This window comes from Varanus komodoensis, unplaced genomic scaffold (genome assembly GCF_004798865.1).
Source record: "Varanus komodoensis strain SLA01 unplaced genomic scaffold, ASM479886v1 scaffold18_1, whole genome shotgun sequence".
NCBI classification, from domain to species: Eukaryota; Metazoa; Chordata; class Lepidosauria; order Squamata; family Varanidae; genus Varanus; species Varanus komodoensis.
The window spans coordinates 4,641,115-4,665,825 of record NW_025335548.1 but is presented as its reverse complement, the minus strand read 5'-3'; the positions used below and the strand labels follow the sequence as shown (position 1 = coordinate 4,665,825).

The 24,711-nt window shown below is 44.0% G+C and overlaps 1 protein-coding gene across 4 annotated transcripts in view; it reads right to left on the bottom strand.

Annotated features, from left to right (window-relative positions):
* The window catches only part of STAT4 (signal transducer and activator of transcription 4), a 47,104-nt gene that overhangs the window by 3,217 nt on the left and 19,176 nt on the right, over nucleotides 1–24,711 (bottom strand). For all 4 annotated transcript variants that reach the window (XM_044427055.1, XM_044427054.1, XM_044427057.1 and 1 more), the window contains 15 exons: nucleotides 24,162–24,313; nucleotides 22,587–22,745; nucleotides 22,280–22,372; nucleotides 21,659–21,718; nucleotides 16,743–16,760; nucleotides 16,553–16,646; nucleotides 15,046–15,090; nucleotides 13,017–13,100; nucleotides 10,859–10,957; nucleotides 8,864–8,999; nucleotides 6,942–6,988; nucleotides 4,718–4,812; nucleotides 2,497–2,633; nucleotides 1,693–1,884; nucleotides 331–397 (listed from right to left, as the gene is read on the bottom strand). In XM_044427055.1, the coding sequence (XP_044282990.1) occupies nucleotides 331–397; nucleotides 1,693–1,884; nucleotides 2,497–2,633; nucleotides 4,718–4,812; nucleotides 6,942–6,988; nucleotides 8,864–8,999; nucleotides 10,859–10,957; nucleotides 13,017–13,100; nucleotides 15,046–15,090; nucleotides 16,553–16,646; nucleotides 16,743–16,760; nucleotides 21,659–21,718; nucleotides 22,280–22,372; nucleotides 22,587–22,745; nucleotides 24,162–24,313 (1,478 nt within the window). The remainder of the gene's footprint in view (nucleotides 1–330; nucleotides 398–1,692; nucleotides 1,885–2,496; nucleotides 2,634–4,717; nucleotides 4,813–6,941; nucleotides 6,989–8,863; nucleotides 9,000–10,858; nucleotides 10,958–13,016; nucleotides 13,101–15,045; nucleotides 15,091–16,552; nucleotides 16,647–16,742; nucleotides 16,761–21,658; nucleotides 21,719–22,279; nucleotides 22,373–22,586; nucleotides 22,746–24,161; nucleotides 24,314–24,711) is intronic.

The window sequence follows — 24,711 nt, the reverse complement described above, 5'->3', positions numbered from 1 at the left end:
CCTGCATCTGTCTACTCATCTGTGTACTCAGTGCTGCATTCAAGGGAACCGGCTCCCAAGCAAATCAGTACATGATTTTGGGCTTTGTACATGTGGACAGAGCCCAGAACTATAATATGCAACAGCTGGTGTAGACATTTAGACTTGCTACCAAAGTCCTTTTTTTCCTAAACTGCTCCTCTTTGCTCTAGGAGCGGGTGCTGAGACAATGCTGTGAGGGAAATTTCACATTGGTTAAAAAAATAACATTCAAATGGCACAGGTCTCCCAGATTCCCACATTAGGATGTTTCAGGAAACATTAGTGAAAACCATCAGTGTGGCTACTTACATTTTGGAGACTGGAATAAATACAGAAGGGACATAACCCTTGGCGCCTCCTTCTGTAGGTCTGGACACTAAACATGAAAACATAATACAGTAGTGGGCACATTAACTCTGTCTCTAAAATCAGGTTTTGTACATGCAATGGGATGCCACTTCATTTTGCACTGAAGTCAGTGCTGCCATTTAATGAACTGATTTACACTCCCAGAGGAGAGTAAGCGGTGGCAGGAGGGTCCATAGCTCAGTGGTGGATATGCCCATACTTTGCATATGGAAGCTCCTTGGCTTGATCCTGGCATTCCCAGCTTAAAGGATTGGAGCAGCGATGGGAAAACCTTATGTCTGAGTCCCTGGTGAGCCACTGCCAGCCATAACAGGCAATGTACAGAGTGTGGCTTCCTACAGTCTCGCATTTATTCTGCATGTAACAGGAATATTTCTACAACACCTTCACCCTGATCACACCTCAGAAGACATCACTGGGTCAGGCTGAAACTACCTAATCAATGGAACAAATGAAGAAAATTGTACTAAATTAACCATCATGATAATGATTTAGGGATGCGATCCTATGCAAGATAACAACTCTGGCTGGGGCTGGCTTAGGCATGATGCAAGTTGCAGGTGTCTTTTCTGTCGAGATATGTATAGGATTGGGCCCTCAGGGATTGTCTTGGGGACCATCAGATTATTTAGAGCCACACAGGTTTCTGGAAGGTCACAGGTTTCTGGAAGTTGAGTCCCCTCCCCAAGTCCTTTGCAGCCCACCTGGAAAGAACTGAGCTGGCTGCCTCTCCAAGGACAGAAATTGTCCTCAGAGGAGAAAATGGGGCAAGCCTGGGGCAAGGAGAGGAGGAGACTAAGACCGCTAGTTTGTGATGCATCCAAACACTGACGCAACCTCTTTCCCTCCCTCTCTGCAGCACTTCATTTAGACAGCTGAAAATGGCCATCTAGATGAAGTACAGGGCACAACATGTGGGGTGCTAGAAACACGGACTCTGCATTGGACACTGAGTTCAGAAGCTTATCTGCATCTGAGCATAGCATGTTTTAGATTGTGTCCTACATTGAAGTATATAAACATCATCATATGGAAAAAATACTTAGATCTGTATTCTCCCTTATTTAGCATTCCAAGGGCAAGTATTTTATGCCAGTTGATTTACAGAATTACTGATCTGTTGATTGCCTTTATAAATTGAGTATTTAAGAATTTAAAGGGCTTTTTGTACTCCTTGCAATGATTTGCTAAACAAAGATTTCTCAAAATTTCCCCATTTATGAGCAATTAACTGTGTCATTTGACATATTCAATGTAAAATTGTGTGGGAAGGATTTTAGCAAGAGGGCAAGAGAATCCAACCTTCGCTTGGCTGAGAACTGTAGTGCTTTCCAAAGGCTTTGTCTTTGGGAATATCTGGATAAAGATATTTCAGTGGGTTTTCAGGAACGTTATCTGCCAGAATAACTTTGTAATCTCGTAAAATGTCAGCAAATGGCAGCGCAGTTAAACGGCCCTTATTATATGGTTCAATAGAGTGGAAATTCACTTCTCCTGTGAAGACAACACAATCATAAATAAGGAGGTATCGCAGTGTGTTTTCCTTAAAATGTGAGGACAACTCAGTACTCATTTAAAGTAATAAAAATGGCAGATGCATGAAGGAGGAGGTATACAGTAGGTGGAATGGCACTTGCGTCACCTTGCAGCCATCCTTAAGGCTGCCCTGGGGCTTACAGAAAAATTGACTGGTGAACTGGGGCCCCCGGTGACATGGGCGTCCCTTCTGTGCAGGCACCCAGTGCTCATCCAAGGCTACCCCTTCAAATGATCCACTGCCTGCCTCTCCTGTTCTTTCTCGTTTGTGTTCTCCTTCTGCTCTTCAGCTGTTCCACCCACTGTCAGAATATACACAACACCAGAGCCTGCCCTTTGTATGCACTACGCTGGAAAACTCTATGCATACTGATAGTGCTGCATAGCTACTGCCAGGAAGAACGTGCAGCCTGCAAGCTCAAAAAGCAGTCTGGTTCTGGCAATTTGGCAGATAAAATGAAAGGCACAGAAAAGAAGCACCTAACTTCGATTGTTCCGTATGAGCTTGGGCACTGAGGGTGGGCAGGGAGGGGAAGCAGTGTTTCCTCCTCTTCAAAATACAGTACTTACCGTTTTCTGACTGGGATACCCAGGTAAAGGTAATCCCTCCTAAGTTGCTTTCACTAAACCTCAACAAAAATGTCCCTGGCATCTTGTCCTTGAGCAAACCTCGCTCCTTCTCTTTGCTCACAAAACCCATAATACACCTGCAATCAGACAGGAAGAGAAATAGCAGCTTTAGGGGCATGCATGCCTGTCAGAAATTACCACTGAACCAGCTTGACAAGCCCTTCTGCAGCAGTTTCAGATAAACCAAGGTCAAACCACATGTTACACGGGAACAGTCAACTTTTTACTTCAAGGCAGGGGCGGCAGGGGATCCACATTTGATGAGGAAGTGGCACTGGAGGAATAGGTGTTATCCCCCCGCCCCCCATGCAGCTAATGGCCACAGAAGTGGAAAACAGAAGTATAGTACTTATACTTCCCCTTCCTTCTCACACCCAAGCAAAGCCGATCAGAATTTCAGGGAAGCAGTTTAGCTGGAGAAACTATGTTTGCCTGTGTGTGTGTTAAATTCCCCTTCCCTGACATTGTTTTGATAATTTAATTCAGAACTCCCTGCTAATTTAAGAAATTCAAGATTGGATCTTCCTCTTTATATGTGGTTTGTGTCCACTGCGCAGATAAGCAAAGCACTTAAAAGTTGCTCACAAAACCCTAATACGTTTGAAAAACACAGGAAAAGAAATGTTGGACTTAAGTATAAACATTCATGTCAGGAATTCCTCTGGACAATCACTATCCTGTCCTTCACTGCAGGAAGGCAGTAACCATCACCAACTCTCCCATGAAGCAGAGGGACGTGCGTCTTCAGGCAGCAGATGTTGGCAGGTGGCCGCCAGGTGGTGGAGAGAGCGGTGTACCAGGCCGCCTGCCCAGACTTCCCCACCACCGAGTCTGCTGTCTTCATCGAGAGTGGAGGAGACAGTCCCGTTGCCTGCCTTGGAAAAACGTCTAGCTTGCTTTTGTACCTGGAATGGGGGGAGGTGTCGTCTTAATTTCCTCTTCGGGCAACGCCGTGTCTTGTTTTTTTTCTGGCAGAAGTTAACCAGAGCTGAGTGCTGTTTCACCCGTGAAATGATATTGCTGCTTTTTTGTGGCAAAATACCCACAATGTGTGATGGCGCAACAGCATAAGGCGTTTGTGCATCACCTCTTGGGAGGGAAATGTAGGCAGATACAAGATAATGCAGGCTGGCAAAAACTAACTTCATGTTAGCTGTGTTGAGGGCCAGAGCTCCCTGGATACCAGCTCACCTTGCTGCTGCCGCTGCAGAATTCTGCCACTGGATTTCTAGGTGTTATTAGGAAAGGTACTGAAAATAAACTCCCTTTATTTCATACTCACCAGTATCATCCTCTCCTTATACAAATCTATGGCACAACCACACTAAGCACACAGTGCACGGTGCTGGTCACTGCTTTAAAAAAGTTTGTGCAGAAAAGAGTCACTAGAATGATCAAGAGGCTGGCGCATGGCCCCTATGAGGAAAGGCTACCACACCTGGGCCCATTTAGCTTGGGAAAATGGTGAGCGATAAGGCAAGAGGGGCAGATGATTATGTGTTTATGGCATGGAGGAAATGGACAGGGGCACAGAACCCCAAATCCAGGGGCTTTCCATGGAGCTGACCGGTGAGAGATTTAGGACAAACAAAGGAAATGCTTCTCATAGAGCAACCAGCTGAGTTACAGGATTCACTTCCTCCAGATGTGGTGATGGCCACCAGTTTAGATGCGTTTCGAAGAGGATGGGGCAAATTCGTGGAGGATAAGGCTAGCGATGGTCCTGATGGTTACATGCTGGCTCCAGCACTGGAGGCAACGTGTCTGAGTGCAGCAGGGGCTAGGGAACATGAGCGGGATGCCGCTCTTGCAGTCACATCCTGTTTGCTGGTTTCTCATGGCTGGCTGGTATTTATTTATGTAAAGCTTTTACATACCGTCCTTCACTAACAAGTCCAGGATGGTAGTACAATGAAATAAAAGTTCAGCATCAAAGGACAAATTCAAATTAAACCCCATCTTAAAACATCTTAACACTTAAAATACCTGGAAAATAAAAAGGTTTTGGCCTGGCACCAAAATGAAAAAAGTGTGTGAACCCCGGTCCAGTCCAGCAGGGTCTTCTGCACTGAGTACCTGCACTTGCGTAATAAATATAAACAGGAAAAGAACAAATATTCTACACAGCCCATTAATGTGCTATTACCAAAGTGCTGCTCACCCATCAATCCAAAGAGGAAGAATGTGTTTTTTAATTAGATCCAAGATTGCTTCAAGCCATATCCAGAATGTAAACGATTTGCCAGGCAAGTGTTCCTGTTTATAAAAGAAATTAGATATAGAGAAATGCACTAATATTTTAAGCAAAGTACTTCTATTTGCATTTGTTTCTTTAGTCCTACCTGGAAACAAAATAGCCACTTGATCTTCCAGGATTCTGGGTAGCACCTATGATAACAATTTCTTAACAGCATTTAGCTTACTGCATAAAAAGCATGAGACTGTCGTGATTTTGTATGTCACCATAACCTACCAACCCTTCTGAAGCTAATCTGTAAGCAACTTGTCCTATTCATTTTTAAATTAAGCATTTTTGTTGTTTTTTCATATCACTTACTAAGCTCCACAGTGTTCTTTCTGGTTATAACACATACTTTTCAAGCTACTGCATATGCATGAAATCAGCCCTATCTGTTTTATATAATCAACATTTACTGTAATTTAATCTATAGATTTTTAAAGCCTTCCTGGAACGGAGTACCACTGATAAACAGTATTATATTTTCCCCGCCTCTTTTAAATATTTATGATGCAACCTCACTGGATCCCTGAGTGTTAGAAGGAGGCTTTTAATCTTGGAGGCTTCCAAGTAACATGGCCTGCAAGCAGCAGGGTGGGAGGAGCAATGGCAGCACTTTTCATTTCTCAGTCCTCCTTTGAAAGTGTAGTGTGGTCTAGTGGTTAGAGTGTTGGACTAGTTTAGGAGAGACTGAGGTCCTGGTCCCCACTTGACCGTGAAACTCACTGGGTGGTGTTCAGCCAGTCACTGACTGTCAGCCTAACCTACCTGACAGGGTTGTGGTGAGGATGAAATACTGAGGAGAAGGATCATATAAGCTGCCGTGGGCCTTGCAAGAGGAGGAAAGGGTGGGACATAAGCACATTCAATACATAAACTTAGTTTCTTTACAGTTTCCTCTGGATGGGCCTCTAAGTATGGCACTGGAGTATGAGTGTTGGACTGGGACTCAGGAGTTCTGGGTTCTAATCCCCACGAGAGGATAAAACGGAGAGGAGCAGAACGTTGTAAGCCACAGAAAAAGGACACTGTCTGGATAATGTATACTATTAGTAGTAATATCACAATGCCAAGGCCAAGAAAGGTGAAGCTATAGTGTTTTGCATAGCCTGGCCTTTCCTCTTACTTGTCGTGCCCACTGGAATGTACCCCGTTGATGTCTATGAGGTCATCCAAGGCCAGTTCTTTCTACAGCTGCTGCAAAGGGGGCAGAGGAGGGATCAGATTTCGAGTCTTCCTCCCCAGGGCCTGTGATTTCAGGAGGGGGAATCCAGTACCCCCTGTGGTCATAGGGATGTTCTCCAGCAACCCCTGACAGGGCCCTCAGTGCCCCCTTTACCTATAAAACCCTGGCCCATTTCGGATCCATAAACACAGGGATCAGCTTCTCATTTTCCTTTAGACTCTGCATTGTCGAGCACATTCATGCATTCATCATTACACAAGCCCTTCACAGAGGACCTTTTATGACTTTCTAAATTAATCCACAAACTGTTATTTATGCTCTTGCAATCATTTTGCTTCTCATTCATCTTATTTCCCATCTATAAAGACTGGCGGGGGTGGGAAGGAATAGAAGGGCGTACGCTTGGGCCTCTTCTCTCATTTTGTTCATCCAATGGTGATTCCAGGCTTGTAGGCTCCCTTCACACACGTCGGGAGCACACTGCTGTCACTAGATCTCCCTCGGAGTTAATGTGGTAGCGGTGACCACCACACTCCGAATTAGCAATGAGTGATGCACCAACTCTCTCTCCGTGTGCTCGTACCATTTCCCCATATCGTTCCAGCATGTTTTTGAACTAGACAAGATTAGTCCCCTGCAAAAGATCCTGGAAATACTCTCCCGTAAGTCAGCACTCAGGGCACATGGGTTAGGGCTGCGTTGTGTCTTTGCTCAGCTCTGCTTCATTCCCCGCAGTGGGGAAGCAAGCGTGTCCCCCCCCCCCCCCCCCCTTGCCTGCAGGAGGCATACTGGCCTTTTGACACAGCAAGGTTGCCTGTGGCAGCAGTGTTCTGATGCGAAATCTGCTTGGAGAATGGTCTGGCTGATTGTATGGAAGTACCTCATGATGCAGCAGAATTGTCACGGGTGCAAATGCAAATAATGAGGAAAGCACCATTCTGAAATACAATAGCCACTAACCTTGCAGAACTTTGACCAGGAGACTTGATCACTGTAAGAAACGTGTCCTAAAAATATAAGGGGAAAAATGCAAGGCAGAGATTCTTCCAAGACTTGTTTCAAATATAGCAAGGCCAAATCATTTGTAAAGAAAAGTACAATTTCTCAGGTTGATCCTAATCCGAAACAGCCTTTCCCCAGCTTGTGCTGTCCAGTGTTTTTAATGTCACCTTCCATTGGACACAAGCAGCATGGGCGATGGTGAGGGATCATGGCAGCTGTAGTCCAAAACATCTAGAGGGCAACAGGTTGAGGAAGGCTGGCCTTAAGACTGCCTCCAACCACATCAATTATGTACCGATTAATTGCAAAATGAGCATGCCACACTGGCAAGAGAAACAGAATGTGTTGCTCTTAGGAAGCACATTTGCACAACTAGTTAGGAGTAATGGGTAGTGAAGGTGCTTCTTTGTCCACAGGTTTCTCTGTATCCCCAGTTGTTTCTCTACCCCACTCTTTTTTTTGTACCACCCCAAAGGCCTCTTCTGTAAGCAAGACCAGGGCTGGCCCTGAGACATGTTGCTGCCAGAGGCAGAACAGCAAACGGTTCCTCCCTAACCCAGCCCCAGGCAAGGGGCAGAGTAGTACTCAAAGCCAGTCAAGCTGTTTTGGTTCCTGAAGCAGAAGATCCTACAGAAATCTCCCCCCTTCCTTGCCAATAAAAACGCAATAGTAATTAATACATTAAATGCTTTTTTCATGAAAGAGCAGTGTTGGGCTCTATTAAAATGTGTGTGTGTCTCTTAAGGACACACCTATTGCAAAAAGGGTTGTATGGATGGAGGAAAGGAGGGCGACTGATTTCAAGAAGGGAAAAAATGACCTTGGGAGAAAGCTACGAGGGAGGCAGGAAAGGGAAGCACATGTGGGTGAAAAGCGAGGTAGTCCAGGGGGATCCGACGCAATGACGATCACTGGAGCTCCTAGAGCTTTATTTCAGCAAGTGCCATTTTCTCCATTTTTTTTTTTTTTTGGAAAAGTAACATTTTCCAAAATAATTTTCTGAACACTGGGCTCTGACATGTGATACCTTATTATGCCACAGTAAATTGGCGAGTCTTTGAGTTATCACAGTGCATTGTGGAGTTTGACCACAAACAACAAGAAGCCTGTATTTTCCTCAGATATCTATTCAACTTTCTCTAGCCTGGTGCAATGGATACCAAGAGGACCATGCAGCCAGCAGAATCTGGCCACATGGATCACGCAAAGAGCAGGCAAACTTTGGTTGCACATGATTGCAGAACCAGAGACCCTGGCACACTCAAATGAACCCCATAATTGTCCATTACCTTGCCCCAAATGCAGGCAATGCAGTTCATTCACTTTTTCTTGCAAGCAACCCATTCCTGATTTTCCCCATGATAAAGTGCCTTGGATAAAGTAATGGACAAGGAAGGTCTCTGGCAATCCATCTGATATGTTAGCAGGTAACACACCTGTCCTTCCTTGTGCCAGAGTTTCTCCAGCTTCAGTGGCCCAGGGTACAAGTACCACAGCCCAGTTACAATTGGCTGGGCAGGGCTCTGCAGAGTTAGCATCTACTGGCTGACAATGGTGCTGTTGCCCATTCTAGATTCTGGAATTAATGAAAATACTGAGCAGGCTGCGATAGGAGAGGCAGCAGTCTCCCCTCTCATGTATAAGGCTGGTGCCTTCATTCCACACTTCCTTTCATTCTGCTAAGGGAGTGAGTCCTAAACTATCCTGGCAAATGTACCCAGTTAAGTTATTATGAATTATTATTAAGGGCTATTAAGTACAGAGGAAAGATGCATTAAAGGTCTGGGGCAGCTGTAAAGGTCTGGGACAGATCTCAGATAATCTACAGCCCCTGCCCAGGTGAGCTTCTGTCACACTGCCCATGATTCCCAAATTCCTACCTGTAAGTTTTTCAGCCAGCATGCCTAGTTGATCAGAATTGAGTCCGCGGCCAACGTATGATGAAAACTGCCAGCTCAGTACTTCCAAGAGCTGACTCAAGGAGACAGGTGGTGGATTATTAAAGAAAGCCAAGTTCTGTAGCCAAACAAAAATTAAGGTAGCATTTTGTTAACTGCTCTGATTTTTTCTTATACAATCGTGAGTTGTTTGGGGGGATCTTAAGGGCAGATCCCCCAAGTTTATTACAGCTTATAAAATGGAGAGGAGGGGAACCTTATTACCTGCCTTGGGTTCTTTGCAAGGGGAAGAAAGATGGGATATAAATGCAAAGTCATAGTAATAATCAAGTAGCTCTAGCTGCCTGTTTTTGAGACTGTTTATAAGAATAAAGCTAGACTTAAAAATCACACAATGTCTGTGAAACATTGACATACCAGCAAGCATACACACGCTCTTAGTGGCTCTCAGAATGATGGGAATGGAAGAGCAGCTTTCAGCTGCACGAGGAACAGCTACTGTCCAAGGCTTGTCTTCTCACAATGCAATACTGCACCTATTTACTTGGAAGCAGGCTCACTCTGCTCACTGGGGTTACTTGTTAGTAAATTGTGTAGGATTGCAGCTGGACCATGGAATTGGACTGTTACTGATGCTGCAAAGGTTGCAGTGGGTTTGCTGGTGCTGCTGCAGTGACCCACCTGAGCTTCTGAGAGGTGGTGAACTCTGGCTAGAATCTTATTTCAGGAGCTGGACTGTATCTGAGCTGCATGTACCCATAACATGTCAGGGTAATATATACCTTTGCTGACACTACATAGGTAAGCTAAGCCAGAAGACGCCAGGTTTGTGAATAAAATGTTTCTGAATAAAATGTAGCATTCACATACATTATGGGGAATATGGCAGGGTCATATAACATACACAGGAGTATCTCATATGGGTTTATCTCCGCCATCTGTGCAACTCCTTCCAACTCCAGTCAATTGCAGAGATGGAGGAGAGATTTGCTGGGTTTCCATTTTAAAGCAAAGCTACCCAAATTCACACTTCCCAAACCAACATATGAAACAAAATGCAGGTATCCTTCAATATTCATACATCTTTAATTTTTTAAATGCAGTTATCCAATGAATGCATACCAAAATGTGTACATTCAGGAAAAGTTAGGGGATTTGGATTGCAATATTTGTATATACATATGTCCCTGTTTTAAAAAGGGGGGTAGCTCTCTTGCTCCTGTAAAAGAGTTGGCTGCATTTTTCCAACTTCCTGAGCACTTAGGATCTCAGGAAAGGGTGGAAAGGATGCAAGCCACTGGGAACAGCCAGCTCTATCAAAAAGAAAAAAAAAGTCAGGTGACCTTGCCGCAAAAAGAGTGATCTAACGGCCACCCCTCTTCGTAAGCCCAGCACCCTTGTGGTTTACCTTTCCTTTGGCTTCTCATCTTTTCACAGCTAACAAGGGAAGGCAAAAGAGAAAATAAACCTCTTTGCAGCCTCCCTGAGTCAATGCCCACAGTGACTGCCTGCTGCACTTTGACAATTGACACTTCCCAGCACTTAAAAAGAAGTGGCAAAGTAGCGACAGCTCTGCCATGTGTTGCTTGGGCGCTCGGAGGGGCCGTCACTGGCTGTCAACTTGGAGATCACGTAAGGTGATCCCCAGAAGGCTGTGGTGGGTGAGACGGGCATTGTAATCATGGAGGGGAGACGAGAGAGCTTTAGCCCCCACGTTCCCCTGGATGGAGGTTAAAGGACCACCGAGGAAGGAAAGACATCCCCCAGTGGGCCTGGCTGTCTATTGGGCACACTGTAGTTTGTTCAGGGGACAACCAACCAACCAACCACTGGTAATTTGCAGGAGGGAGTAGCCTGATGCAGAAGCATGTCCAATAAGGACGTTGTCGGATCGGAAGATGCATCACAAGAAATAATCCCCATTTGCTTTTACACCCTGTTCATGAGAAGAAATGCTAGACGGCATGCAAAACCTACCTGTAGCTCGTTTGTTGACAAGTTGTACCAAATAATAGAAGCCCAAGCATTTGGCAGCTGGCTAACGTTGGAAATCATCACAACCGGTAAAGAACTCGTCTGAGGAAAGGGATACGTAGATGCGGTCAGTGTCAATATGGTATAGAGACAAAAGGATTGCATGAGAAGTGAACTATTGTCTCAAAAGGAAGGCATATGACATTTCTGTAATGTCAAATAATGCTGTAATCAAAATGCTGTGTGTGACTCACAGATTTTCACAGATAAGCAGTATTCTTAGAGTTCTAGTTTCTCTGCCAGACTGCACACATACAAACGCTGCAAGTTTTCAGACAGGCACTCTTAGCAAGTAGTTGCAGAAAGAGGCGGTTTACAATAGCAGCAGCAGCAGAATTCTCTAACACATTTTAAAAGAAGTTGCAGAATAGCAAGATATAAATGTTCTGTCCACACTGCACTACGTTATATGCATGTTCACAAGCACTTCTTAATTCAATGTTTACATGTCCATAAGTTTTTATAGGTCCATAAATTGATTATAATAGCTATATTGCCTAGAACATTCATCAGAAATATGTATCTGTCCTGCATTAGCAACATTTACTTGTGCACACAAATACCATACTTTTAAGTTCAAAGATGATTTTTGTTATATGTACAGCCTGTTTAAGCCACTTAAAGTTTTATTTCAGTAATTTAAATCTTACATTTTAAAAATCAAAAGTACCAAAGAGGCATTTGCTTTTTTGTAGACTTTGAGCAGGCTCCTACATAGAAACTAATCCGTGGACAAGCTGTTCTCCCTGGTTTATAATGTGAATATAAACCAGTTACTGCCCAGAATGTTCATTTGCATTACAAAGGCTTCTCTTTTGCACTCACTAGGATGAGATAAAGAGCAGGAGAGACTCGAAGTATGAAAACCCTGCCTAACAGAAGCTCCATGCAGTCAGTTTTGCTCTCAGCAGCAGCTCTCCTTTGAGCAGTAATGGGACATGTCTTTGGTCACCATGTGCAACATTTCCCCTAATTATGGTGCAAGGAGCAGTGGCAGGCAAAGTCAGAGGTGTGGGTGCTTGTGTAAGTGTGCACCACACCGCCATTAATGTTGTATGATTACCAGGGCTGGTGGCAAGGAGAGACCTGGGAGAGCTCTCTGGCCCGGAAAATGGATGAGAGCTCTGTGGGCTTGCTCCTCTCCTTCACTGCTGAAGCTTCCCCTGCCTCTCATCCTGGCCCAAGCAAAGGGATGGGGAAAGGATGTGCCGGAGATGTCCCTGCCGGCTTTCCTGCTGGTTCTCTGCCTGCCAAGCAAGCAAGGATAACAAAAGATGAGGAGGAGCAACAGGTAGGGGAGACAATGGTGGTGAGAAGGCAGGCACCGAAGGAGGGGGCCTGTTGGGGAAGGACCCTCCGTGCTGAAGGACCCTCAGATACCTGGAGATGACACCTACAATTAACACCGTCACTGCACCAAGGAGCATTGTGGGATCGTGCCAAAGGGATTTCTACGCTAGCGTTCTGCTAGTGACAATGGCCAGGTATCTGCAAGGATCTGTACTGCAAGTCATGTTTTGTTTGATTCATCCTCAGTTGGGGAAAAAGGGAATGTAGGAGTAATTTTCTGTCTTGCAAAACCATAACCCTAAAGTCCTGGTCACAAGTAACTTAAGCCTCACTGATTCCAATCAGCCTACTCTGTTCCAGGTATGTTTGAATGCGGACCCTGTCCAAGATAAAGAGTATACACTTAAGCAAGCATGAATAAGAGGTTGCAAACAAAAGTATTTCAGAATCGGGAATAACAGCTGCAGAATTTTTGGGAACCTAGTCCTTAGGTCCAAGGACAAGATCAACAAACATTTGGCAGCCAGGCAAACAGTAAGATGGAAAGGAGCGTTCTGAAAAAGTTTGCGCAAAGTATAATTAAATACATTAAACTGTGGAAATAAAAAGTGATATTGGTGTTTATAATTGGTTTCCAATTACATAAAATGGAATAATATTATGTTATTATGCATTGTGATATACATCTGTTTTACTTTATACAGCAATTAAAATAATTTCTGGAAATCTTCTAGTGAGTAGCAGGAATTGTTTCCACTTGAAGTATTCTGGTCTACACTGGGTCCACTCAAAAAATATTTAGAGCACTTACTTCCAAATCTATAGTCAGCCCATGTAAGCAGACCTGTGCTTCGAAGGTGAGAGAGTGTAGTTCTTCAGTTACCATTTGAGGGCCCTATGGAGAGAAAGTCATTGGAAAAAATGTTTTGTTGAGTTTTCATATTGCACTTACAACAGTAAGAGATAGCACCTAGCTCAACATGAAGTGACACCACATGCTAAGGAGACCGAGGGGGCTTCGTTGAGCTGATTATGCAATCTACGTTGGCAAGTAAATGATGTTCATTCAGTTGTCTTTTTGCAGGCTATGGTATCCCTCCGAAAGGAGGCATGTGTATCTAGCAGGCACCATTCAGAGGGACTCATGTTGATTATAAAATAAAAGGGAACCGTGCATTGTAGCCAAATGTGTCTTTCTACAAGCAGAATGCACACCCTGCTGGTTCAGATTTTCCCTCCCATTTACACAGAGCCCAATTTTGCTCCGTTTTATGGACTCTGGAGCAGATCTGGAGGTCATGCAGGGGATCGTGGGGGAGGGAGAAGGTTAGGTATGCAAAACAAACACTTATTTATCCCAGTCTCTTTATGATAGTTTACAATTAAAAACATTGTTCAGTCTCCTTTTGCTTTCTCAAACAGAACAGAAAAAACTACCGGCACTATTACTTTATTACAAAGGCTGCCTTTAATATTGGCAGACATCTATATTTTCGGGTCATGAATTCTAGTGGAAATTACTAAATGATCTTCCCAGTTGCCTCTTGAATGTTTGAGGAAATATTGCAAATGCTTTCATGGAGGAAATTATCTGAAGCTCCTAAGAAGACTGTAATACAACCTGATCTTCTAGTTCTAACCTGGACACCTCAAAATTCAAAATTAAGTTGAGACTAAGCACTGGATGATGCAGAATGTAAAAGGAAAATCTTATTTGATAAGCTATCATGGTAACTGTTTAACCTGTAGCTTCATTTAGATCCCAAACCATGTTTTGGTTCTGGGTTTGGCTGAAGTCAAAGAAGCTTATACAAGTTGTGGTACATCTTGGATGCCCTTTACATATTTACCTTCCTGAGTGTGATTTCTCGTGTCACCTGGCCCTGGGCGGTACGGCTTGTGCAAGGGGGAAATGACTCTCAGACAACCCAGCAACAGCCCATGGGTTTCTCAAGGGTTGTTTCCCCCTCCCAGACGCCATGCCATCTGAGCACAGATGACGCGACAAGTTGCGCTTGGGGGGGTAATCAGCCCAATTGCACCCAGCAGGTACTGTGGCTTAAGTCACGGTGATCATGCGAACCTAGTCACAGGGGAAGCAAGGCAGTTAGAAGCACATGGCGATCAGGCAGTAAAATGCTAGGCAGATACAAGAGACGGGGTTCCACGTGTTGGAAATGGCACGGCCGGCTAGTTTTGGAGGGGTGAGAGAAGCTTCATTTGTTGAGATGTTCTGCTTCAACCGTCTTGCAATTTGTAGCTGCCTTAAAATGGTTACGAGCAGGCCAGGTTGGGAATGGCTAGCGGCTGGATGTCTTGAGACACTAGATTCTGTCGCAAAATTATCTCTTTACCAGAGCTTATTACTTTACATGTGTGTGCAGATACGTACTATGATGTGTGTTCATTTTGTAGCTCGGAAGTGACAGAACACAGTTTATCCAGAAGGGGGAGCCCCAAAGCCAGTTTTCTACCCAATGTCTAGAAGGAACCAGTGGACATAGGTGCATATTGATCGACACAACCCTTGTTCTACTTTGTTACTTAAGAACAGATTGCCCTAATATTTGGGTTGTTTTTATTTGGATAAATAACTTTACATTAAATTCTCTTGTTTGGTATCCCAGCCTAGGGAAACAGGGAAATGTGCCATCATATCTGCCTGCCACCAGTTCTTCCATCTTAATCAGCTACTTCTTGGTGTAACCGGTCTTAGGATAGACTGTAGCAGATATAAACTTATATATAACTTTTATACAGAGATGCTGTCACTTCAAACATTGTGATAGAAGTCAACTATGCCTTTTTCAAATGCAAGCCAAACCATGATTTCTTCCTACCTCGTTTCCCTTGTTCCCAGAACATGTCTTCATTTCTTTGGGTTGCTAGAAAATTCAAAATTTAAGACCAGCATTTACACAAAGGGTTTATTTGCAGAAATATTTATTCATCAGTGCTAGGTTCCGCTGCAGTGATCCAAGCAGCACAATGAGAGTCCTCTGACGGGCACAAAAAGCTTTCAAAATCAGTCTCAATTCAGTATTTTCTTGTGCTATTAAATCAGCCTTTAGTTGCCCAACTTGGGACCCAGAGCAAATATCACCAATTCCCTGCTCTTTGTCTTCTGCTATATTAATTTTATTTGTTTGTTCTAAAAAATCAGCATGAGGGGATCCCATGGTGGACCATTTCAAGGCTAGTTTTCCAACACATGGCTTGCCTTACATGCATATAAGACAAGTGCTCCACAGGGACCTGGAAACTTGCTGCGCTGGCAGAGTTGTGACCAAGCCATACATTCCAAGAGTCTCCTCACTACCTAAGTACCTGCAGGTGATGGTTTTGACCAACACATGGATTATTCCCACAGGGGAAAAAAGCAGGAGCTTGAGGGAAGAAGTCCAGAGGCCCACGGAAGTACAGGAAATTCTTTAGAAAAATCCAGGGGGAGGAGAATCCCAGACAGAGCCGATGGGTTGAGCATGCTCGTTGGGTGAGGAATGGTAACCCGCTACAGGGCACTGGGGAAGACTAGGATGGCAGGCAGAACTCAGCGCACTGCATCCTGCAAGAATCTGTTTGCTTGCTACCCTTGTTTGTATATTAGTGCAGGAACCCAACTGTTAAATTAATAAATGCAGTTGTGATTATAATGTACAAAAGTAAACCAGATTACACTATTTAACAGTAAGACTTCAGCCACTCATGCGAAGGATTAGGCACCTCTTAATGGTCTTAATGGCTTGTTAGTTTGCTAAAAAAGAGGAAATGCATCACCAATTTAGAGAGAGATGCAACTTAACAAACAATTGGTGCTATTTAAATAGAAAGGCAATGCATCTAGATTGTCATCAAATGTCCCATATACTTTGCTCACTCTGCTATCCAGGAGGTGTGGATGGCCAGTTTGATGGCCCAGCTCACCTTTCTCTTGGGTTTAGAGAAATGCAAACATCATCAGCTGCAGCATAAAAGGGTATTTCATGGATGCCGCTACAGCAGGCATGGAGGACCGAAATTAACCTTTTCCTCCCCTGCTCAGGCTCTGTGGAAAATCCCTCTTCTGAAGCTGGTATGCATGGAAATCCCCCACTGACAAATAAAGTTCAGAAAGGGGATTTTCCTCAGGAGTGCAGCATGGGAAAGAGTTAAATATCCTCTTCATGTGTGCTGTAATCCTACTAATTTTCGCCTCCACTCCACTCTGTTCAGCCCATGCAAGTTGCATATTAACATAAGCTGCAGTGGTATGCAGGTTTAGACCAAAAGGGTACCATGACTCCCAGTATGCTCCAGCCAGCAGCTCTTTTCCATTCTTCTGCCATGATTAATGAAGTTTTGACTTACCAAATGTCGAAATTCCACGGAAAGGCTCCCGTTGGTGGATTCATCCATGTTCATGGCTTTTACGTGAGTGCCACAAAGGACAAATCTGCGGTTGCTGGAAAACACATCCCAATAAGGTACCCCAGCAGCAGGCATGATAATATAGAACAATAGGTTGTTTGTTGTTTATTGGCATTAAAATTTTCCTTACCTTGAAATAGAAGCCTTCCTAGGTTTAAAAAAACACACAAAAGAATTGATTATGAAACTCTTCATACACATACAATCCCTAATTAAATGGTGCAATTAAAGAGAGAGGAAGATTCTATTATGCTTCCAATTTCAAAGCTCATTCACACTATACATGCACAAATAAAAAATTAAAAGGAAATCGGTTATGGGGCTTTGGTCATTCATGCATTTCTACTGGACGTATAATGGATTAGAATAATGTTGTATGTTCAGCAAGTGGAATAGATGCATTTCACAGATTTCTATGAAAAAAATTGTTCCTTTGGTGTCAACATTAGAATCCTTTCTTCATATGAGTTGATGCACCCAGATGTCTAGTATCATTTTCAATTACGAAAAGTAAGGTTGGCTCAGTCCCTTCCCCTTCCTTTCTCCCCGCCTTCTTGTGTCTTAGAACCAGTATTTTGCACATTCAGCATATCCGACAACAGTAACTACCACCAGGTTGCACAGTCACTGACCCGCCAGTCCCCCTGCTGTCCCAGTGGCTTGCTGCCTCAGGCGAATGGCTCGACCCTCCGCTCACCTCAGGGTGCTAAGCCTCCTCCCTCCCCTCCCACATGCTTCAGCAGTATCCCAGCAAATGCCACAGGGAGGAACAAGCTCCTCTTTTCACGGCTGCCCCTGCAAGCCAGGTTTGGATTGCTGCAGCTGTCAAGCAGAGGATGAGGGAGCTGATCAGGCCCTCTCACCTCTTCCTCTAGCAGGAGCTGCTGGAGAGGAGCGGCGTCCATGATCCATGCACAACTGTTTGCCTGCTGCTCTCTCCACGCAGGCCTGAGAGAAGCCCTGCGTGTGCATGAGCGAGCAAGACAAAACTTAGCCAGGTGGCAGTCCCACTCAATGGATTCCCCCACGCAATGGATTCCCCTTTCCTGCTCCCCCTTGCAAGAGTCTTCCTTCACCTGCTCACCACTGCCGCTTGCGAGACGTGTAAATGCTGGACTGGGGATGCCTTCCTCAGAAGTAGGAGTGGGATGGGAGGGCGGAAGAGTCAGCCGAGCACGCAGCCATCAACCTAGCCCTGCCACCCAGGGGATTTCCATGCCTGGCACACGGGCATGTGAGGGGCTTCTCTCAGCTGCACAGGAAGGCCATGGGGGAACCAGCAGAAGGCACTGCTCCTCTCTGCAGTGCCGTCCAGCTGATCTCCCTCTCCTGCCCCAGAAAAGATCCTTAGGGCAGGAGGCAGAAAAAGCAGGGATGCCTCTGATAGGCCAAGTAAAATGGGGGCTGCCAGTGCTGTGTTGGAAAAGTGACAACGGCCATCTCTGCCAAGCATCTCTCCGCTTCTGGCCTTTGGTTCTGTTTTCCATGACACAGAAACAGACCGCTGTGTCTGTTTGTGGCTTCTGAAGACCAAACCTAGCATGCTGAAATACCTTAACATAGTTCAGATGACACAAGAGACCAGCAGTAGGTAAAACCCCAGTGGCTCGGTGTGTCGTGCGAACCCAACCAAAGTGTCTTGGAATCCTAACTGTCAATGAAAAGCTGCTATCAGCTTCCTGTGTTAAATTGAATAACTTGTGCCAGTGAAGAACTTCAAAGTCACTCTTACTCAGTGTCACTTCTAGAAGCAATGCTGACTTCTAAGTTTCAAATTCGCACAATAAAAAACTCAAAGCAAACCACAACCATAACTACCCAGTTTTGTTGTTGAGAAAGTACGTCAGCTCAAAGAAGCGCGATGGAGTTGATGATTCTGTTACCACCTACACTAGTACAATCCCAGAGTAACTGTCTGAGTCATTGGGTTGTTCTCCCCACTCTTTACAGATTTGTTGGTCCTTATCACCACTGAAAAATTGGGATAAATATGTAAAGAAGAAAATATTTAAGAAAATGGGGAAAAATTAAAGAAAAACAGAAATTCTGATCTTGCCTCAGAGTTGGAGAAAAGGAAGACAGCTAGTCTGAAAAGACCTGCTTCTCAGAGGCCACGAGTGTAGTCTTCAGATTCTCTATCTGGAGTAGAAGAGGCTTCATTCCCCAGATGTTAATGTATGTTTACAAAAGGTACTTGGAACAACAGCAAAAATATGAGTAAAGAGAAACAAGTCCTAAGACATACTGTGGCTACTTCTTAGCTGGTAACATACTGAGAAGAGGAATTTGTCAAGGATGTAATAGCCATCTTCATACATTTGGAGAGAGACAGAGGGGAAAATGCAAAACATGGATGAGTAGGAAGAGGAGAGTTAAGAGGAAATTGATGGGACAAAACATAGTTGAATAGACCATAAGCAGGTGAAGAGGAAAAACCCCAGCACAATGCAGCCTTTTGCAGCAGAACAGAAAATCACAGGTAAGCCCAGGATTTCTGTTTCTCTTCCCAGCTGGGCCTGAGGAACCCACAACAACCAGTTGTGATGGGAGTATGAAGATAAGCCTCACTGAGGTGGGGTGGTCCGGAAAGTGTAAGAAATCAGGAAAGCATCCAACATAAATCCACAGAGAAAGAACTAGTCTCCAGAGGATGAAGAAAACTGTTTTATTCTTTAAGAAGTCCACCTTCAAATGTATGAGACCTGGCTATCTTCACATATATCAGACAGTCTTTGGCATGGCCACAAATAAACTATCAGGGCAAAATACATTAAGATTCTTTGAGAATAAGACTTTTTTCAGCGTCTTTTTGTTCTTTCACTGTGCTATCAAGATATCCCTGACTTCTGGCAACCCTAGGAATGAAAGCCCTTCAAATGCCCTGCCCATGACAGCCCTGCTCAGCTCTTGTAAATTCAAGGCTGCAGCTTCTTATATGGAATCAATGCATCTTATATTTGGTCTTCCTTTTCTACTTCTGTGTTCAACTTTCCCTAGCATGATTGTCTTCTCCAGGTAATTTTGCTTTCTGAGGACGTGCACAAAATATGACAGCCTCAGTATTCCAGGCAAAGTTCTGGCTTGCTTTGATCTAGGACCCACATGTTCATCTTCCTATCAGTCCAGGCTATTTGCAAAGCTCCCTACCAGCACCAAGTTTCAAATGCATCAATTTTGTTCCCGTCCACTTTCTTTACTGTCCAGCTTTCACATAGAGTGAATAGGAATGCAGCAGTGTAGATTACCCTGACCTTTCACTTTAGTGAAACATCCTTACACCTGAAAATCTTTTCTAGTTTTTTCATTGTTTCCCTACCAAGTTTCAGTCTTCTGCAAATGTCTCAGCTAGTTTCCTGTTGAATTGAGCAAAGGTATGCAGATCCTTTCACAATTTCAGTTTCTTCATTGTTAATTAAGTTCTGTAATACTTCTGTAGTCATGACTTTTTGCTTTCTGAAGATTCAGCTGCGGTCCTGCTTTTGCACTTTCTTTTTTCACTTTCATTGGGAGTTGATTCATTGCTGCTTTCTGCCAGCAGCATGGCATCGACTGCATATTAAATTATTGATGTGTCTTCTACCAATTTTCACTCCTTCCTCTGATTCTAATCCAGGCTTCCTTATGATAAGTTCTGCATATAGACTGAGCAGACAGGGAGATAAAATACACCCTTGTCTGATGCTTTTGCCTATTGGAAACCACTCTGTTTCTCCACATTCTGCCCTAAGAGTAGCTTCTTGTCTATAATACAGGTTATGCATCAGCATAATCAAATCCTGAGCAGCCTCCATTTCTTTCAGGACCACCCATAGCTTTTTGTGATCTACAGTCAAAGACTTTGCTGTAGTCTAGAAAGCACAAACTGACCTTTTGAAATTCTTTGCTGTATATTAATGTTAATGTATATTTGCAAGATGAAAGTGCCTCTTTCTTTTTGGAATCCAGCTTGAACATTATGCATTTTTCACTCCATAGTGGGTAAAATTCTTTGTTGCAATCCCTTGTACATCACTTTGTTTGCATGTAAAGTTAGTGCAATGGTCCTATAGTTGCTGCACTCCTTTGCAACTCTTTTCTTGGGACTGGAATGTATGCTGAATGTTCCCAGTCTGTGGCCCATTACTTTGTTTTCCATATTTGCTGCCATATTCTTGTTAGGATTTGGACTGAGTTAGTTTCTGCAGCTTGGAATAGTTCTATTGGTACCTTATCTACACCAGGTGCTTTGGGCATTCCAAGTACTTCCTCAACAGCTTTCACTTTGCTTTCTAATATTGCAGGCTCTTCCTCATAGGATTCCTCTCTCTGAAGGAATCTGGCATCCCTTCATCTTTTCTATGTAGTTCTTCTGTATATTCTTTCCACCTTCACTTTCTTTTCTCCTGGTTAGATAGTATGTTCCCTTGTTTATATTTCAGCATTCCTAATCTTGCCTTGAACTGTCCAAGCTTCCCATGGCATTACACAACTCTAAAGCAGGTCAGTAGGAAGGACCCCATTGCCACAGCTGAAGTGCTTGGACTGAAAAGGAGAACAGCGTGTCTCAAGCCACCTAGTGAGCTCACAGAAATGGGGAGCTCTGAACCAGGAATTCCTCTGTACTAAACAAGCCGCCTTTCAGTGAGTGCTAACAGAATCCGAACTATTGCAGTCCCCTGAAGTGACTATTCTAGGAGATATTAAAAAGTGACTCAAATGCCTGATAATACATACGAGTAGATAAAACGGCTTTATTAAGAGCAACATTTGGCATTGCTCAATGTTGGAAAGTTTCCAGTAAGTAAAATTGTTATGAGAATTGGTAATAAGAGACAAATGCACACGCATGCATGCATGCATGCACACACATACAAACAGGAAGCAAGAGAAAGAGGGAGCTCAGTCAAAATGTGAGAGAGAGTGTGTTATTCTGCTCATTTGAAAATCAGTCACAACATTGTATATAAAGCAGATTCAACCACTGTAGCTCAAATTCTCAAGAACTTGGGAAACTGTCTGAAATGTTAAAACAATCTAAAAAAAATGCATTTTTTTCAAGTTACCTACTTGTCAATAGTAGCTTTCACTTTGATTTGATAGGTCAGTTCTGGCAATTTAATAAGAAGCCTAGGAAATAAAAAGTTTAGAATTTAGCTTCAGAAAAAACTCTCCCTCACAAATAATGCTACAAGGGAAAAATGTAACTGCCTAGGTTAATCTGTTCTCTCATAACATCAAGAGACAATTGAGAAGGGGTAACATCGTAACTGGCAAGTCAGACAATTCATGCACATCTTGCCAATCAGATGCACTACATTGTTGGGGAACCTGCCTCCCATTGCATAAGATCTGCAGGTGTAGATTTGCAGGCACAATGCAGATTGGTTAGAATTTAAAAAAGGGCTGCTCAGATCAGTTGAAGGACAGTGGGGGAGACACTGGCTATCACCCTGAGGATCTGAGTCAGCAAACAGAAGAGATCCCTTTGTGCAGGTCAGGTTTGCTGTATCTAAAGTGGGGAGGGAGAGCAGCTCTGTCTAACAAACTACTATTTCCAGAGAAAAACCAATGGAAGATGATGTAAAATACGTTGGTAAGGATTTGGCCAAGTGTGCATGAAAAGTTTAGAGAGAGGCTCTAGGACATGAAGCAAGTCAGGCAAAATGGCAAGCAAGATCCTTCACTCACCTAAGTTTAACTGTGAATTGTATTAATGTTTTCAGGACCAAGGGCCTCTGAGGATGGGTCGGCATGCAGGGCTGTCTCTCAACTATAAATGAACTGTCAGGAAAGGAAGTAAAGCGCTTCATTAATACTGTGCCTAAAGAGGCCAACTGAAATGTTGCAAGATATGTAGGGTTCTTCGGCATGACACAACCGGAATGCATCTCCATCATCTGGTGCAATTTTTGGATATTTGTTGCACCAGACGTTAAGTACTCCCATAGTTGGAGCTTTTGGGCAAATTGTGCTTAGAATGCAAAAGGCTACATACCTTTGAAAGAGGCTGTAAAGTAAAATGTTTATTTTGTCCATCAGATGAGGTCTTTGCAGTGGAATGGGATCTCCCTCATAGGTAAGCTTGACCAGAAGCTCATCCAGCTTCTCCAGTTGCCTTCTTATTTGAAAGAGACTCTCTGCTAACAGTGTGAAACTGAACAAATACAAAGAAAGGTTCAGGTTGCTCACTCCATCTTAACACTCCTATACACTGGAATGCAATGTTAAAGGGAATATTCTTCATAAAGTAAATTACAGAATCAACAATGTTGCTCCTAAAATCTGTGCCAGCTCTATTTTGTTCCCTTCGGGGATGATGCATTTTTGTCCCCTCCTAAGGGCTGCTGGAGCAACCTTGTGCTGGTCCCAGTCTTCAGCGCAGGAGCTGCTCTCACCTGAAAGGCCTTGCTAAGCTGAATGGGCGCTTGCTGATGCTGGCTTCTTCTCCTTTTCAAGTGCATTGCTAAAATGTTTTAAGTGAGCAAATGAAAGCATGCAAAGTGGAGACGGAAAGGAGACCAAGCCTGTGCCTATGAATACACTTATCATGACCGTGTTCTTCACCTGGGTGGAAAACAGGTGAAAGCCGAGTAAAGAGGCATAGCCAAGTAAAGTGTGCACTGCAAAGGCCTGTGTTATTAAACACTTCAGCTTTCTCTGTGATGTTCTCCTGTCACAGATCTCTGCCTGCCTGCCTGCCTGCCCGCCCACCTCCCTCCGTCAAAGCACCCACCCACCCAACCAGCACTGGAAAAGAGTGGGACTGGCAATATACTCAGTGAACGGCAAGCTGTAGATAGCCCTGGGTAGGAGGCACACATTCCATACATGCAGGGGAGGGTGAGAACCAAGTGTGTCACTATCCCTTCTGTGTGGTTGCTGTTTTTAGACACACTACCAGTACAGGGTCTCTGATCCAGAACAAAGGATTGAAGTCCCAGTAGGCTAGGTCTGGATCAGCCCCCAGGCACTGGTCATTCCTGGGGCGGTAAACACTCTGCACTGCTTATGGGCAGCAATGCGTATCTCATGCAGCCCAGGACCCGGATTCACAAGAAAGGAAAATACACACCAAGCAGATGGGTGGCTGAGAAAGGCAATCATCTGATCTTCTCCCCCTGGGGCGTGCATGGATGTGGTGGTGATGGGGAAGCTTTGGCAGCAGAGCCATTGATAGATACATGAGATAGAAATCCAACCCTCTTCCCCAGGTGAAAGTGCAACCGCTTTGCTTGCTGCGTCTGGGGACACGCTTTCTCGGGTACTTATGGCAGAGGCTTCACCACTGGCTAGCAGCCTCACGGGGTTTCCCGAGGCTTACAGGACGGCATCCTTTGGGTGATTCAGCCACAGCCCCTTTCCTCATTGCAATGATCCTGTTTCAAGGAATCATTTCCTAGCAGATTATGCATGCTATAGTGAGGTTCATCTCAGACCCATATATGCACAGCGGTAACCTCTGTTGAACTCTTGGTCGAAACTCGTGTACTGCAAGCTGTGCTGTGGACAAGCAAAAGGATCAGCAGCACATTTCCTGTTCTTCACACAGAAACCAAAGTTAAAAGCATACCAGTTTTGCAGTTGATCAAGTCCACGGTGCAGAGGTCCTCCAATGCAGGCAATCTGTTGTCGCCTCTTCCATTCCAATAATTCTTCTATTAGCATGTTATTCAGCAAGTCTTCAACTTCCTTAATTATCTGTGCCATTTTAGCGAGAACTTCCTACAAGATAAGTATCATTATCTAGTTTGGAAAAGTAAGAAAAACTTTGGAGGTGACAGCTTCCAGGAGCATTTTGGCTTCATGGAGATATATGTGTGTATGGCAAACAAATCTAACATCAAGTTTAAACGTTGAAAATGGTTATCGCTGGCTTTTTTCCCCTGTCTGCTTCTCCTTCAACACTGATACTAATCTTTAAATAGCATATTGCCCCAGGCATTTGACAGTCCACTGGTGTGTATTTTCAAGACTTACAAGCACATTTAAGCACCTCTCTTGGTTAAAAGCGTTCTTGAATTTCCTGAGGTAAGCAGCTTTAGCACTTTCAATGAGCAAGACTTCCTGAATATACTCAAGAAGAAATCGATAGTTTTGTTTGGGTGTTCTCAAGCCATCAC